Source organism: Eutrigla gurnardus (genome assembly GCF_963514095.1).
Source record: "Eutrigla gurnardus genome assembly, chromosome: 1".
Classification (NCBI taxonomy): domain Eukaryota; kingdom Metazoa; phylum Chordata; class Actinopteri; order Perciformes; family Triglidae; genus Eutrigla; species Eutrigla gurnardus.
Genome location: NC_139915.1, coordinates 36,191,332 through 36,203,868, shown reverse-complemented (window position 1 = coordinate 36,203,868; position 12,537 = coordinate 36,191,332). Strand labels below are relative to the sequence as shown.

The 12,537-nt window shown below is 45.3% G+C and overlaps 2 protein-coding genes across 2 annotated transcripts in view; both read left to right on the top strand.

Annotated features, from left to right (window-relative positions):
- Positions 1-12,537, top strand: part of LOC311018579 (uncharacterized protein) — a 722,019-nt gene that overhangs the window by 97,380 nt on the left and 612,102 nt on the right. Inside the window, exons 11-12 of the mRNA XM_084017608.1 lie at positions 1,095-1,223; positions 2,100-2,228. Coding sequence (XP_083873734.1) covers positions 1,095-1,223; positions 2,100-2,228 — 258 coding nt within the window. The remainder of the gene's footprint in view (positions 1-1,094; positions 1,224-2,099; positions 2,229-12,537) is intronic.
- LOC311018753 (stonustoxin subunit alpha-like) overlaps positions 1-12,537 on the top strand; it is a 136,592-nt gene that overhangs the window by 70,150 nt on the left and 53,905 nt on the right. The window lies entirely within an intron of this gene.

Genomic DNA, 12,537 nt, shown 5'->3' with positions numbered 1-12,537 from the left:
AGCTACTTGTTTGAATAAATCAGGTTCAATCAAGATGTCTTGACTCTGTTGGTTGTTATAACCCCCCCCCCCCCCCCCCCCAGCGTTGCTAGGTTACCAACTCAGAGCACCACTGCTATAAAACATCGAGGGGAAACGCTGGTAGAAAGTACAAATATGAGTTTGAACATGTCGGGAGGAAAAGTACAAAGTTGTCAGAAACATAAATACTTGAGTAAAGTACAGATACCTGAAAAGTCTCCTTAAGTCCAGTAACCACGTATTTGTACTTTGTTCCTTCCATCTCTGGTGAAATGTGATTTAGGAAGGAAGACGAGCTCTTCTTGTCCTGGTTCTTGTTTGCTTGTTTACTCCATCGGCTGCATAGCTGTGAAGTTATCCAGTTCACCAGCCGTTTGTGCTTTTGACTCACATCTAGAAAACTGGGCTCATGTGGGACACGCCTGATCTCCAGTCCCTTTATTTCCTGTTCCAACTAAATCTAGTCATCAGGACGGTTACTAGGTTTAGACTGAAATGACGCAGCTTCAAGGGGGCGGGGTCACAGAAAAGGGGCAGGGCTAATGTCAATCAGAAGCTGTCAGTGACGTATAGGATTCTGACTAAATGAATGTTGAGGATATAAATCAGTCATAAATAATCATCAAATCATGTTTGTGATTCATTCAAGCAACAAAATATGCATCGAGTTGTTGGAATGTGTTTTGGTTTGTTGGTCTCTAGTCGTCCCACTTTCTCAAATCTGATGCTAATGTGGGACAGCATGCTTTGGGTCATCTGGGACAGTCATGGAAGCTCTCTAAACGGGGAAAGGTGCATTCAGGGACTTCCTGAATCAAACCAGGAAGGAGAAACTACCTGCAGATGTCAGACAGGGCTTCATGGCAAATACAGTCGGTCCCGGTCTAAACACTGATTGTCTAGATAACTAGCACATACTCAGCTAGCTCTATAGCTAGCAACATTAGCCTGCCAACTAGCCCAGTTAACTCCTTGGTCTCATGCTGGTAGACAATGTTCTGTTCTCTCGCTCTCTCTATCGGATTCATGAAGCTTAACTAGTGAGAATCTGAAATCTAAATGTATTGTATCAGGATGCAGGAGCAGAGACCAGACTCCCCTGGACCTGGACCTGGACCTGGACCCAGCTGTGTGTCCATGAAGAGTGACCGGTCTATGGGTCGCTTTATTCTCTTTAAAACTGAACAAGCTGCTGATGGAAGGTAAGAACTGAACCTGGACTCTCCTTAGAGGATGAATCAGGTCTAGACCAGCCCCCTTAAACAGTCACTCAGAGTCCACAAGCCCTGAATCCTGCAACCCGTCAGGTCTTCTGAGCCACGATGATGTGAGAGAGTGACAGTGTCGTGTTTCACTGAAACTCTCACAGAAAGGACCAATTAAATGGTTTTTAACTGGGATTAAACTACAAAATAATAAATATACAATCAAACCTTAAAGAGACAGTGAGGAGAAAACCTTCTGAAAGAAAAGACTCATAGACGCCGAGAAACCTTAAGAGTTAGAGAGAAGCTAACTTGGCTAACATGAAGGCTAATGACAAAGAAGAGTAGTGGGGAGGCTAAGCTAAGCTAAGCTAAGAACAAAAAGACTCCAAACCAACAGACACCAAACTCGAGCACCGTCTTCCTCTCACTCAAGGGAGGTTGTAGAGTAGTAAAGTAAGACACTTTATATCCAGCAAACTCTTATTTTAGGTGTTAAGGTAACTGATAATGCCCGAGGACGTGTCTATTATCAGGAGGGAATGGACTACGTGGAGGCCAGAACCGTCCGATGCCCAGTGGAGAGTTAGCAACCAAAATGTAAAGTTTTTAAGAGCCATAACTCCGTTTTCCCATCATTGTCACCCCATACAGTTCTAATGCAACGGAAACGTTGTCCACTGCTCCTAGTGTGAGTGTAGCACTAAGACGAGTGTTCACATGTCCACGTGGTCTCATGTGACCCAGATCCATTCAAAGTATTGATCCTGACACTAGCATCAACTCTCAGAACATGACTCATCAATATAATCAAAGCAAACTGATTAATGAAGCTTAACTAGTGAGAATCTTAAAGTGTATTTATTGTATCAGGATGCAGCAGCAGAGACCAGACTCACCTGGACCTGGACCTGGACCTGGACCCAGCTGTGTGTCCATGAAGAGTGACCGGTCTATGGGTCACCCTATTAAATTTAAAGCTGAACAAGCTGCTGATGGAAGGTAAGAACTGAACCTGAACTCTCCTTAGAGGATAAATCAGGTCTAGACCAGCCCCCTTAAACAGTAACTCAGAGTCCACCAGCCCTGAATCCTGCAACCCGTCAGGTCTTCTGAGCCACGATGATGTGAGAGAGTGACAGTGTCGTGTTTCACTGAAACTCTCACAGAAAGGACCAATTAAATGGTTTTTAACTGGGATTAAACTACAAAATAATAAATATACAATCAAACCTTAAAGAGACAGTGAGGAGAAAACCTTCTGAAAGAAAAGACTCATAGACGCCGAGAAACCTTAAGAGTTAGAGAGAAGCTAGTGCTTGTGTTCATCAGAACCCGAGGCTTCAAAACCGTAGTCCACAAACCAACGGGTGACGTCGCCATGACAACGTCCACTTGTGATCTCCAGTCTGTGCTTTAGTGACTCTTTGAACTTGGTTTTCTCCACAGAGTTCAGCAGATCTCAGAGGTTCCGTTTACCCGGCAGCATCAAACACACCTGGACTCCATATTTATGGTGAGTACATGTACAAGCTCACCTTTCACTATTAACCACATCCACTACAGATTCAATGCTGAACTGGTTCTAGTGGTCTCCATGCTGCTCAGACCCACACATGAACCCCATGTTGGGTTCTTTAGAGTTCATGTTCAGTTTATCCTTCTGTTCCAGCTGCTGGAGGAGAACATCTGCACTTTTGTGAAGAACGAGCTGAAGAAGATCCAGAAGGTCCTGAGTCCAGATTACCCAGAATGCTTGGAGAGTGAGGACGAGGAGTTGTTGGACGGTGAGGATGAAGAGCAGAGGAGGAGCAGAGAGGCGTTTCAGAAGATCACAGTGGACTTCCTGAGGAGAATGAAGCAGGAGGAGCTGGCTGCCTGTGTGCTGATGGGTAAGAGGATTTTAACAGATTTAACATGGTGGAAAGAAGAGAAGGATTCAATATGAAGAACTTCATATTTCCAAACTCTTAATAGGCTGCACACAACTTCAATGTTTGTTAATGTTCGGATGTCAGAATCGATATTCCAACACTCAAGTTCTACAGAGTTCAGACAGGATCACGACCGTTTCAGAGAAACAGGTGTTTCACTTCACCCAGTGACCGTGTTAACTGGTGACTTTCAGCTCGTAGGAACTAAATGGTTAGGTTACGGTCTACCAGGATATTTAGAAAACCCAACGGTACTATTTTCAACACGTCATCATCCCGTCTCTTTCTATGATGCTGTATTGTGATGTGTTGTAGTCATAGGCGGCCTGGGGGGCCCCCAAACATGATGGGATGGCCGATCAAAAGAAACAAAAAGAGTGAATAAATGAAACTTGTGGTGAAACTGTAGGCTAGCCCTTTTTAAACAGCGTCTCTGCATTATCTCAGGAGCGGTGGTTCGGCAATTCTCCACAGATGGTGATTCACACAGAGCGAAGCATCTCCGCCGATCACCTGTGATTCCCACAGAAAGTGAGGCTCCTAATGAGGCGCGATGGTACACGTCATGATGATGACGTTGGCGTCAAACATCCTGGAAAGTGACAAAGTTAGGTTTTTCTCGCTAAAGTAGCCTACATAATTCCATAATGGGCATCAGGTCGCTGTCTGACTCTGTCACTCGGGAAGGAGGCTGGGGGAAAGTTCCCTGAAGTCGGGAGGGCTGACAGTCGCAGTGATTTATTTAAAAGAAAATCAATAAATACATTTATTTAAAACAGATCACCACAACCGTCGATTTGAACTCACCGGGTGTTTGTGTTTGTGGTGAAAATACATTTCCATCACAAACACTCGGTGAGTTAAGGTTTTTTGCCGGTGACAGACGCTGTTTTTCAGGCAGAAATGTGAGGAAGAGTCGGCAGGACAGGCGGGAGGACGGACGCTTCTCCACGTACAGCTGTGGTATTTTTTTTCCTCATATAAGTTGTCAAAGACAGTTAGAGTTACTACGTTACTGTTGTTTGGTTCTGTAATGTTACTGTGTGGGACATTTCTCTGTATTTAGTTGAGTGAAGGACCTGTGCAGTTATCAGACTGTCCGACCGACGCCCGCTCGCTCCGCGCCTCCGGATTATCAAGTAACATCATGCTGGATCTAAACTCTAACGCAATAACGTGAAATAACAGCAAGGTCAAAAACAGAGACAATAAAAGTGCAGCTGTGTCATAACTTGTATCAAGTTCAAAAATAGAGACAATAAAAGTGCCACTTTGCAATCTGTTCAACAAAAAAAAGACAAGCAATGCATTTGGCAAGACAGGTGAGCAAGTGAATGTATGAGACTCCTCCCTGCATTTCCACAGGCCCTGTTTTTGTGAATGAAGTATCTGGGGGCGGGGCGGTCAGGTAACGCTGAGTGGCCTTCATGCCTGTCAGTCATGATGCGTCGCGTCTCGTCACCTCTCTGCTGTGTCTGCAGCTGAGCACTGTGATGCGTGTCTCTCTCCCCGGGCCGGGAGTTATCATACCGTAAAATACCAAATAATCATTTGTTTCAATCACTTCACAGACGAGGCGTTTATTTGGGACAGGTGTTTAATTCCTTCATCTCACAAATCCAGGATGAAAATATCACAAACTTCTCCAGCGTCTCTGTGAATTCTCTGGCATCCTTCTGCAAGTGAAGTTGTTGCGGCGGAGGAAACGATGTAGACAACGAATGTGTCTTCAAAATAAGAGCGTTACATTGCACCCTATTGGAGTTTAGAACTGGGTTCTTAGCGGGGGCTTTTAATTTGAAAGTAGCGGCCGCTGCATCCTTTCAGGTTTCAATGCATCAGAGACGCATGGGTGCAAACATATGGGTAATTAAATGTTTCATGGGATAGGGCCTCATACATAGTATTGAAACGGGCCCCTAAAGCCTAAGGCCACCACTGGTTGTAGTGACTGACTCGTGGAGCTTTGCAGCTGCATTTCAAAGGGTTATATCCTTCAGTTCTGTTTGTCTTGTAAAAGTCTTTTATTTATTTCATGTTGCACCTGATTGATATTGTCTCCAATAGTTCTGATTGAATCATTAAATAAGTCACTCATACTGAGGACTACAGGGATACATGGCTCTAATACATGGCTTGTTCATAGACTGTAAAAGGGTCTGTAGGATCCACTAACTGGGTTCCTTTGTTGTTTATCCAGGAACCGCTGGTGCAGTGTACCAACGTAAACTCAAGTCTAACCTCAAGAAGAAGTTCCAGTGTTTGTTTGAGGGCATCACTAAAGCAGGAAACCCAACCCTCCTGAATCAGGTCTACACGGAGCTCCACGTCACAGAGGGAGGGACTGCAGAGGTCAATGACCAACATGAGGTCAGACAGATTGAAACGGCATCCAGGAAACCAGACAGACCAGAAACAACCATCAGACAAGAAGACATCTTTAAAGACTCACCTGGAAGGGATGAACCAATCAGAACAGTGATGACAAAGGGAGTGGCTGGCATCGGGAAAACAGTGTTAACACAGAAGTTCACTCTGGACTGGGCTGAAGACAAAGCCAACCAGGACATACTGTTCACGTTTCCATTCACTTTCAGAGAGCTGAACCTGCTGAAAGAGAAGAAGTTCAGCTTGGTGGAACTCCTTCATCACTTCTTCCCTGGAACCAAAGAAGCAGGAATCTGCAGGTTTGAAGGGTTCCAGGTTGTGTTCATCTTTGACGGTCTGGACGAGTGTCGACTTCCTCTGGACTTCCACAACAACGAGATCCTGACTGATGTTACAGAGTCCACCTCAGTCCAAGTGCTGCTGACAAACCTCATCAGGGGGAAACTGCTTCCCTCTGCTCGCCTCTGGATCACCACAAGACCTGCAGCAGCCAATCAGATCCCTCCTGGGTGTGTTGACATGGTGACAGAGGTCAGAGGGTTCACTGACCCACAGAAGGATGACTACTTCAGGAAGAGGTTCAGAGATGAGGAGCAGGCCAACAGGATCATGGCCCACATCAAGACCTCACGGAGCCTCCACATCATGTGCCACATCCCGGTCTTCTGCTGGATCACTGCTACAGTTCTGGAGGACGTGTTGAAGACCAGGGAGGGAGGGGAGCTGCCCAAGACCCTGACCGAGATGTACATCCACTTCCTGGTGGTTCAGTCCAAACTGAAGAACGTCAAGTATGATGGAGGAGCTGAGACGGATCCACACTGGAGTCCAGAGACCGGGAAGATGATTGAGTCTCTGGGAAAACTGGCTTTTGAGCAGCTGCAGAAAGGAAACCTGATCTTCTATGAACCAGACCTGACAGAGTGTGGCATCGATATCAAAGCAGCCTCAGTGTACTCAGGAGTGTTCACACAGGTCTTCAGAGAGGAGAGAGGACTGTACCAGGACCAGGTGTTCTGCTTCGTCCATCTGAGTGTTCAGGAGTTTCTGGCTGCTCTTCATGTCCATCTGACCTTCATCAAGTCTGGTGTCAATCTGATGGCAGAAGAACCAACAACCTCCGGGGCGTCTGAAGTCACCAGAGACAAACCTAGACTAACACGTCTGCACCAGAGAGCTGTGGACAAGGCCTTACAGAGTCCAAACGGACACCTGGACCTGTTCCTCCGCTTCCTTCTGGGTCTGTCACTAGAGACCAATCAGAAACATCTACGAGGTCTGCTGACACAGACAGGAAGTAGCTCACAGACCAATCAGGGAACAGTCAGGTACATCAAGAAGAAGCTTGATGAAGATCTGTCTCCAGAGAGAAGCATCAACCTGTTCCACTGTCTGAATGAACTGAATGATCGTTCTCTGGTGGAGGAGATCCAAGACTACGTGACTTCAGGACGTCTCTCCTCCTATAAACTGTCTCCTTCTTATTGGTCAGCTCTGGCCTTCATCTTACTGTCGTCAGAAAAACGTCTGGACGTGTTTGACCTGAAGAAATACTCTGCTTCAGAGGAGGCTCTTCTGAGGCTGCTGCCGGTGGTCCAAGCCTCCAGCAAAGCTCTGTAAATATAGTTTTTATAATCAAAATACAACGAACCACCATGGAATTACAAGGTTCTATCTGCATTCTGAATGATTTGATTGGTTTTCCAAACAGCAAAAAGTAAATAATAAATAGTAGTCATCCAAATAGTTACTTGAGGAAAAAAGTATTTAGTGAAAAAACTATTCAAGTACTGAGTACTTGCTGATTTACTGTTTCAATAATCAGAACCTGAACGTAAAATAGACAAAAATATAAAATATCAATGTGCAAATTCAGATATTACCAAACAATACCCCTTCAATTAAACCACAAAATCCTTACAAAATAACATTAATTAAGGCTAATTAAGCCACAAGAAACACTAATAATCCTCAAATTGGGTCAATTTAGTCGTTGCAAACATTCTGTGTTCAAAACATTCTCTTCAGTCATCATGAATACAGGATAGTGGTGGATGGATGGATGGATGGATGGATGGATGGATACATAGATAGATAGATAGATAGATAGATAGATAGATAGATAGATAGATAGATAGATAGATAGATAGATAGATAGATAGATAGATAGATAGATAGATAGATAGATGTGATGGATGGTTATGCAGTAGATGCCCGGTGTTCCCGTCTGGACGTTGTCATGTTTGGACTAAGTGCCCCCGCGGCCGGCCTTACTCCCAAGCTCACGGACCCCTGGGCGTCTGGCCACCCACCTCTTCTAATCTGTTTCCATGGCTGATGAAACAGTTTCTGCTGCTCACGACTTCCAGCAAAAGAACAAATCACTAAAGAAACCAAACTCTTTTCTCTGCAGTTTGATGTTTAAATATTTGGGCATCAAAATGAACGTGTTAACGCGGGATGATTCATTTGTGGATTTAACACATTCATCTTTTGAATGCATTAACACTGTTGGCTCTCTGTACGTTGAAGTATAAAGAGAGAGAGAGTGAGACGGTGAGTATGAAGTCATCGGTTAGATTACAGCGTGGTACAGTGTGCAGCAGTGTATTGTGGGTACCGCATGTTTGTCGGTGAATAAATGCTACAACCAGACACAAGCTAACATTCCGTGTCTTGCCGTCAGCCGTCTGATAATTAAAGTGAAGGGGATTAGCACCGAAGTAAGCCAGACTTGTTCTGTTTTTTATTCTACATTTCTGATTCCTCTTCAGACTCAGTGGCTGTAACCTCTCAGAGAGAAGCTGTGAAGGTCTGTCCTCAGTTCTCAGCTCCCAGTCCTCCAGTCTAAGAGACCTGGACCTGAGTACCAACCACCTGCAGGATTCAGGACTGGAGCTGCTGTCTGCTGGTCTGAAGAGTCCACACTGTGGACTGGAAACTCTCAGGTCAGACTCAAGGACTTTGAGAAGTTTACCTATGAAGCTTCCAATGATCCGTTTACATGCACCAAATATTCACTTCTTTGCTCTTATTCCGGAAAAGACACTTTTGCTACTAATCTGTTTCCATGGCTGATGAAACCCGTTTCTGCTGGTAACGATCTAACAGCAGAAGAACAAAATCACTAAAGAAACCAAACGTCTTGTTTGTCTTTCCCCTGCCGTTCTAACTTTGAATAGTTTTACAAATCCAGCTGGCGTTTCTAAATGCTGTTGTCGTCATGAGGCTATGAACTCAGACAGGACGGCGTTTGGTTTCCTGGTGTATCTGGGACTTCACAACATGTACAAAGCAGCAATAGTGGTTATTTCATCCGTGATGGAGGAACCCTGGTTGGTTCTACATGGAGATAAGCCCCGCCTCCTCGCTGGTGTGTCTAGCATGAGTGTCGTGACTAAACACAAATGATCCCACAAATAAAACCAATTCATCCTGCAGTCAAACTCAAACATCACTTCAGGTTTGGTGTGAACGCAGCAGAAGAACTCACTTTCTGCTTGGAATGATAAGATTCTATCTAGTAAAACATGAAAAGAATCAATGATTTTCAAGGAATACAAAGAGTTTTCTCCTCATGTTTGAACACGTGAAGTTAGTGTTGGAACAGTGTCGACAGAAGTTACATTGAATTCTTTTCTACCACATTTTACATTTATTTCTGGTTTTAGGATGAGTTTTTTTCTCATTGATAAAATCCTTGCTGGTTAAGTTTAAAGGTCAATGAATGAAATGTTCTTGTTGGTCTTGTGAAGGACTGCAATACAAACACAAGTTAAGTCTTTGTAAAGCCTGTTTTCGATCTTGCTGAGGAGTTTTCATTGTTAATTCCAAGGAGACGAACAGTTGTTTGTTCTAGTTTCATCACACATTTCTGATTCCTCTTCAGACTCAGTGGCTGTAACCTCTCAGAGAGAAGCTGTGAAGGTCTGTCCTCAGTTCTCAGCTCCCAGTCCTCCAGTCTAAGAGACCTGGACCTGAGTAACAACCACCTGCAGGATTCAGGACTGGAGCTGCTGTCTGCTGGTCTGAAGAGTCCACACTGTGGACTGGAAACTCTCAGGTCAGACTCAAGGACTTTGAGAAGTTTACCTATGAAGCTTCCAATGATCCGTTTACATGCACCAAATATTCACTTCTTTGCTCTTATTCCTGAAAAGACACTTTTGCTAAAGTTCACATGGCGGCTCTAAAAGAGCAGTTGAACACATGAATGTCTGATATGTTCTGAGACTCCAAGTTTTGTATTTGACTTTATTCTCAGAATACTTGTTATTTAATTAATAATGTTACTTAATTCCTCCAGTTCAATATGAAAACTGACAACAAACAGAGTTGAGATGTTATTGAATTACAGTTTTCTTTGCTAGTTGGTTTAAATCAGTAGCCAGATCTTTGTTGGGACACCAGGTCTGAAGACAGACCACATAGACTGGTTCTACTGTTGTTTCTTGACTTCTCGTCCTCCTCTATCCGTCTCTGTCCATCACTCAGCCACGCTTATCCCACCCAGTACAACATCAACACAACAACAGAGAATGATCACTTTTTCTCAGTTTAAAAGTCCCCAGAAGTGACAGAAGTGTGTGTGTCTTCAGTCTGTCAGGTTGTCTCATCACAGAGGACGGCTGTTCTTCTCTGGCCTCAGCTCTGGACTCCAACCCCTCCTATCTGAGACAGCTGGACCTGAGCTACAATCATCCAGGAGACTCAGGAGTCAAGCTGCTGTCTGCTGGACTGGAGGGTCCACACTGGAGACTGGACACTCTCAGGTGAGGACAGATGGACAGACATCAGACTGGACACTCTCAGGTGAGGACAGGTGGACAGACATCAGACTGGACACTCTCAGGTGAGGACAGATGGACAGACATCAGACTGGACTCTCAGGTGAGGACAGATGGACAGACATCAGACTGGACTCTCTCAGGTGAGGACAGGTGGACAGACATCAGACTGGACTCTCTCAGGTGAGGACAGGTGGACAGACATCAGACTAGACTCTCAGGTGAGGACAGATGGACAGACATCAGACTGGACTCTCTCAGGTGAGGACAGGTGGACAGACATCAGACTGGACACTCAGGTGAGGACAGATGGACAGACATCAGACTGGACTCTCAGGTGAGGACAGATGGACAGACATCAGACTGGACTCTCAGGTGAGGACAGATGGACAGACATCAGACGGGACTCTCAGGTGAGGACAGATGGACAGACATCAGACTGGACACTCAGGTGAGGACAGATGGACAGACATCAGACTGGACTCTCAGGTGAGGACAGATGGACAGACATCAGACTGGACTCTCAGGTGAGGACAGATGGACAGACATCAGACTGGACTCTCAGGTGAGGACAGATGGACAGACATCAGACTGGACTCTCAGGTGAGGACAGATGGACAGACATCAGACTGGACTCTCAGGTGAGGACAGATGGACAGACATCAGACTGGACACTCAGGTGAGGACAGATGGACAGACATCAGACTGGACTCTCAGGTGAGGACAGATGGACAGACATCAGACTGGACTCTCAGGTGAGGACAGATGGACAGACATCAGACTGGACACTCTCAGGTGAGGACAGATGGACAGACATCAGACTGGACTCTCAGGTGAGGACAGATGGACAACAGTCTCTGACTGAGGAGCTGGGCTTCATGTTTCCTGGTGTTTGCATGTCTTCCTGCAGGGTGGACCATGGGGGACAGCAGAGACTGAGACCTGGTCTGATGAAGTGTGAGTATGTCTTCAGTAACTCAGCTGCTCCAGATTTGAACGTGTTCATGACTGAAATCCGATTCTAATCAGGACGTAGCGTTTGTTTCTTCGTGGCTGTAAAGATGTCGTGTTGTGTTCACACCAAACGCCACATTTTCACCTTCAATTCCACACAAAGTCAACGCAGAGACGCAAACGGACGCCAATTCCTGCCGGACGGCAACGGAGGCGAATACCCAACATTCCCGTTGTTGTGGTGTTTGTGTGAGTTTAAATATTTGAAGTGAAGAGAGAAGTTCCTGAGACTCTGTGTCTCTAAAGCGTCTCAGCGTTGAGATGGTTGTCTCCTGGGTCTGTGGTCCCCCAGAGCTCTACCATAGTAGCTCACATTAGTCCACAGACCAGACCACAGTTTGGTCTGGTTTCAATCTTTACTCATTTTAGGCCCAACTGTGATATTTTTACTACCAACGATGTCGTTTTGTAGCGTTTTTGTTTTGTTCGTTAAGGTTTTTTCAGACGGTTTCAAACGTTGACCGTTGGGTCCAGAAAACACGTTGTTTCCATGGAAACGTAATAGAGAGTGGAGATGAGTTGTATGGGGACGTAGTTTAGTGGGAGACAGACATGAACCTTTAGCTGCATTGTGTTTGTTCTCTCCATCAGATGTCTGTGAACTGGAACTGGACACAAACACAGTCAGCAGAAAACTCAAACTGGACGACAACAACAGGAAGGTGACACGTGTGGACGACGTCCAGTCATATCCAGATCATCCAGACAGATTTGTCTCAGAGCCTCAGCTGCTGTGTAGAGACGGTCTGACTGGTCGCTGTTACTGGGAGGTCCAGTGGAGAGGAGGGGTTTATATATCAGTGAGTTACAGAGGAATCAAGAGGAGAGGAGACGACACTGAGTTTGGAGAGAATAATCAGTCCTGGAGTCTGATTTGTTATGATGGTGGTTACTCTGTCAGTCACAATAACGAACATACACGCATCCCCTCCTCCTCCTCCTCTGATGTGGTAGCAGTGTACTTGGACTGTCCTGCTGGCATTCTGACCTTCTACAAAGTCTCCTCTGACAAACTGATCCACCTCCACACCATCAACACCACATTCACTGAACCTCTTTATCCTGGGTTTGGATTCTGGTCTGGATCATCAGTGTCTCTGCGTGGTCTTTAGGTCTGAAGTCGTGTTCACACCGAACGTGAAGCTCATTTTTCACACGCTGTGATTACATATCCAATCCATTCCAATC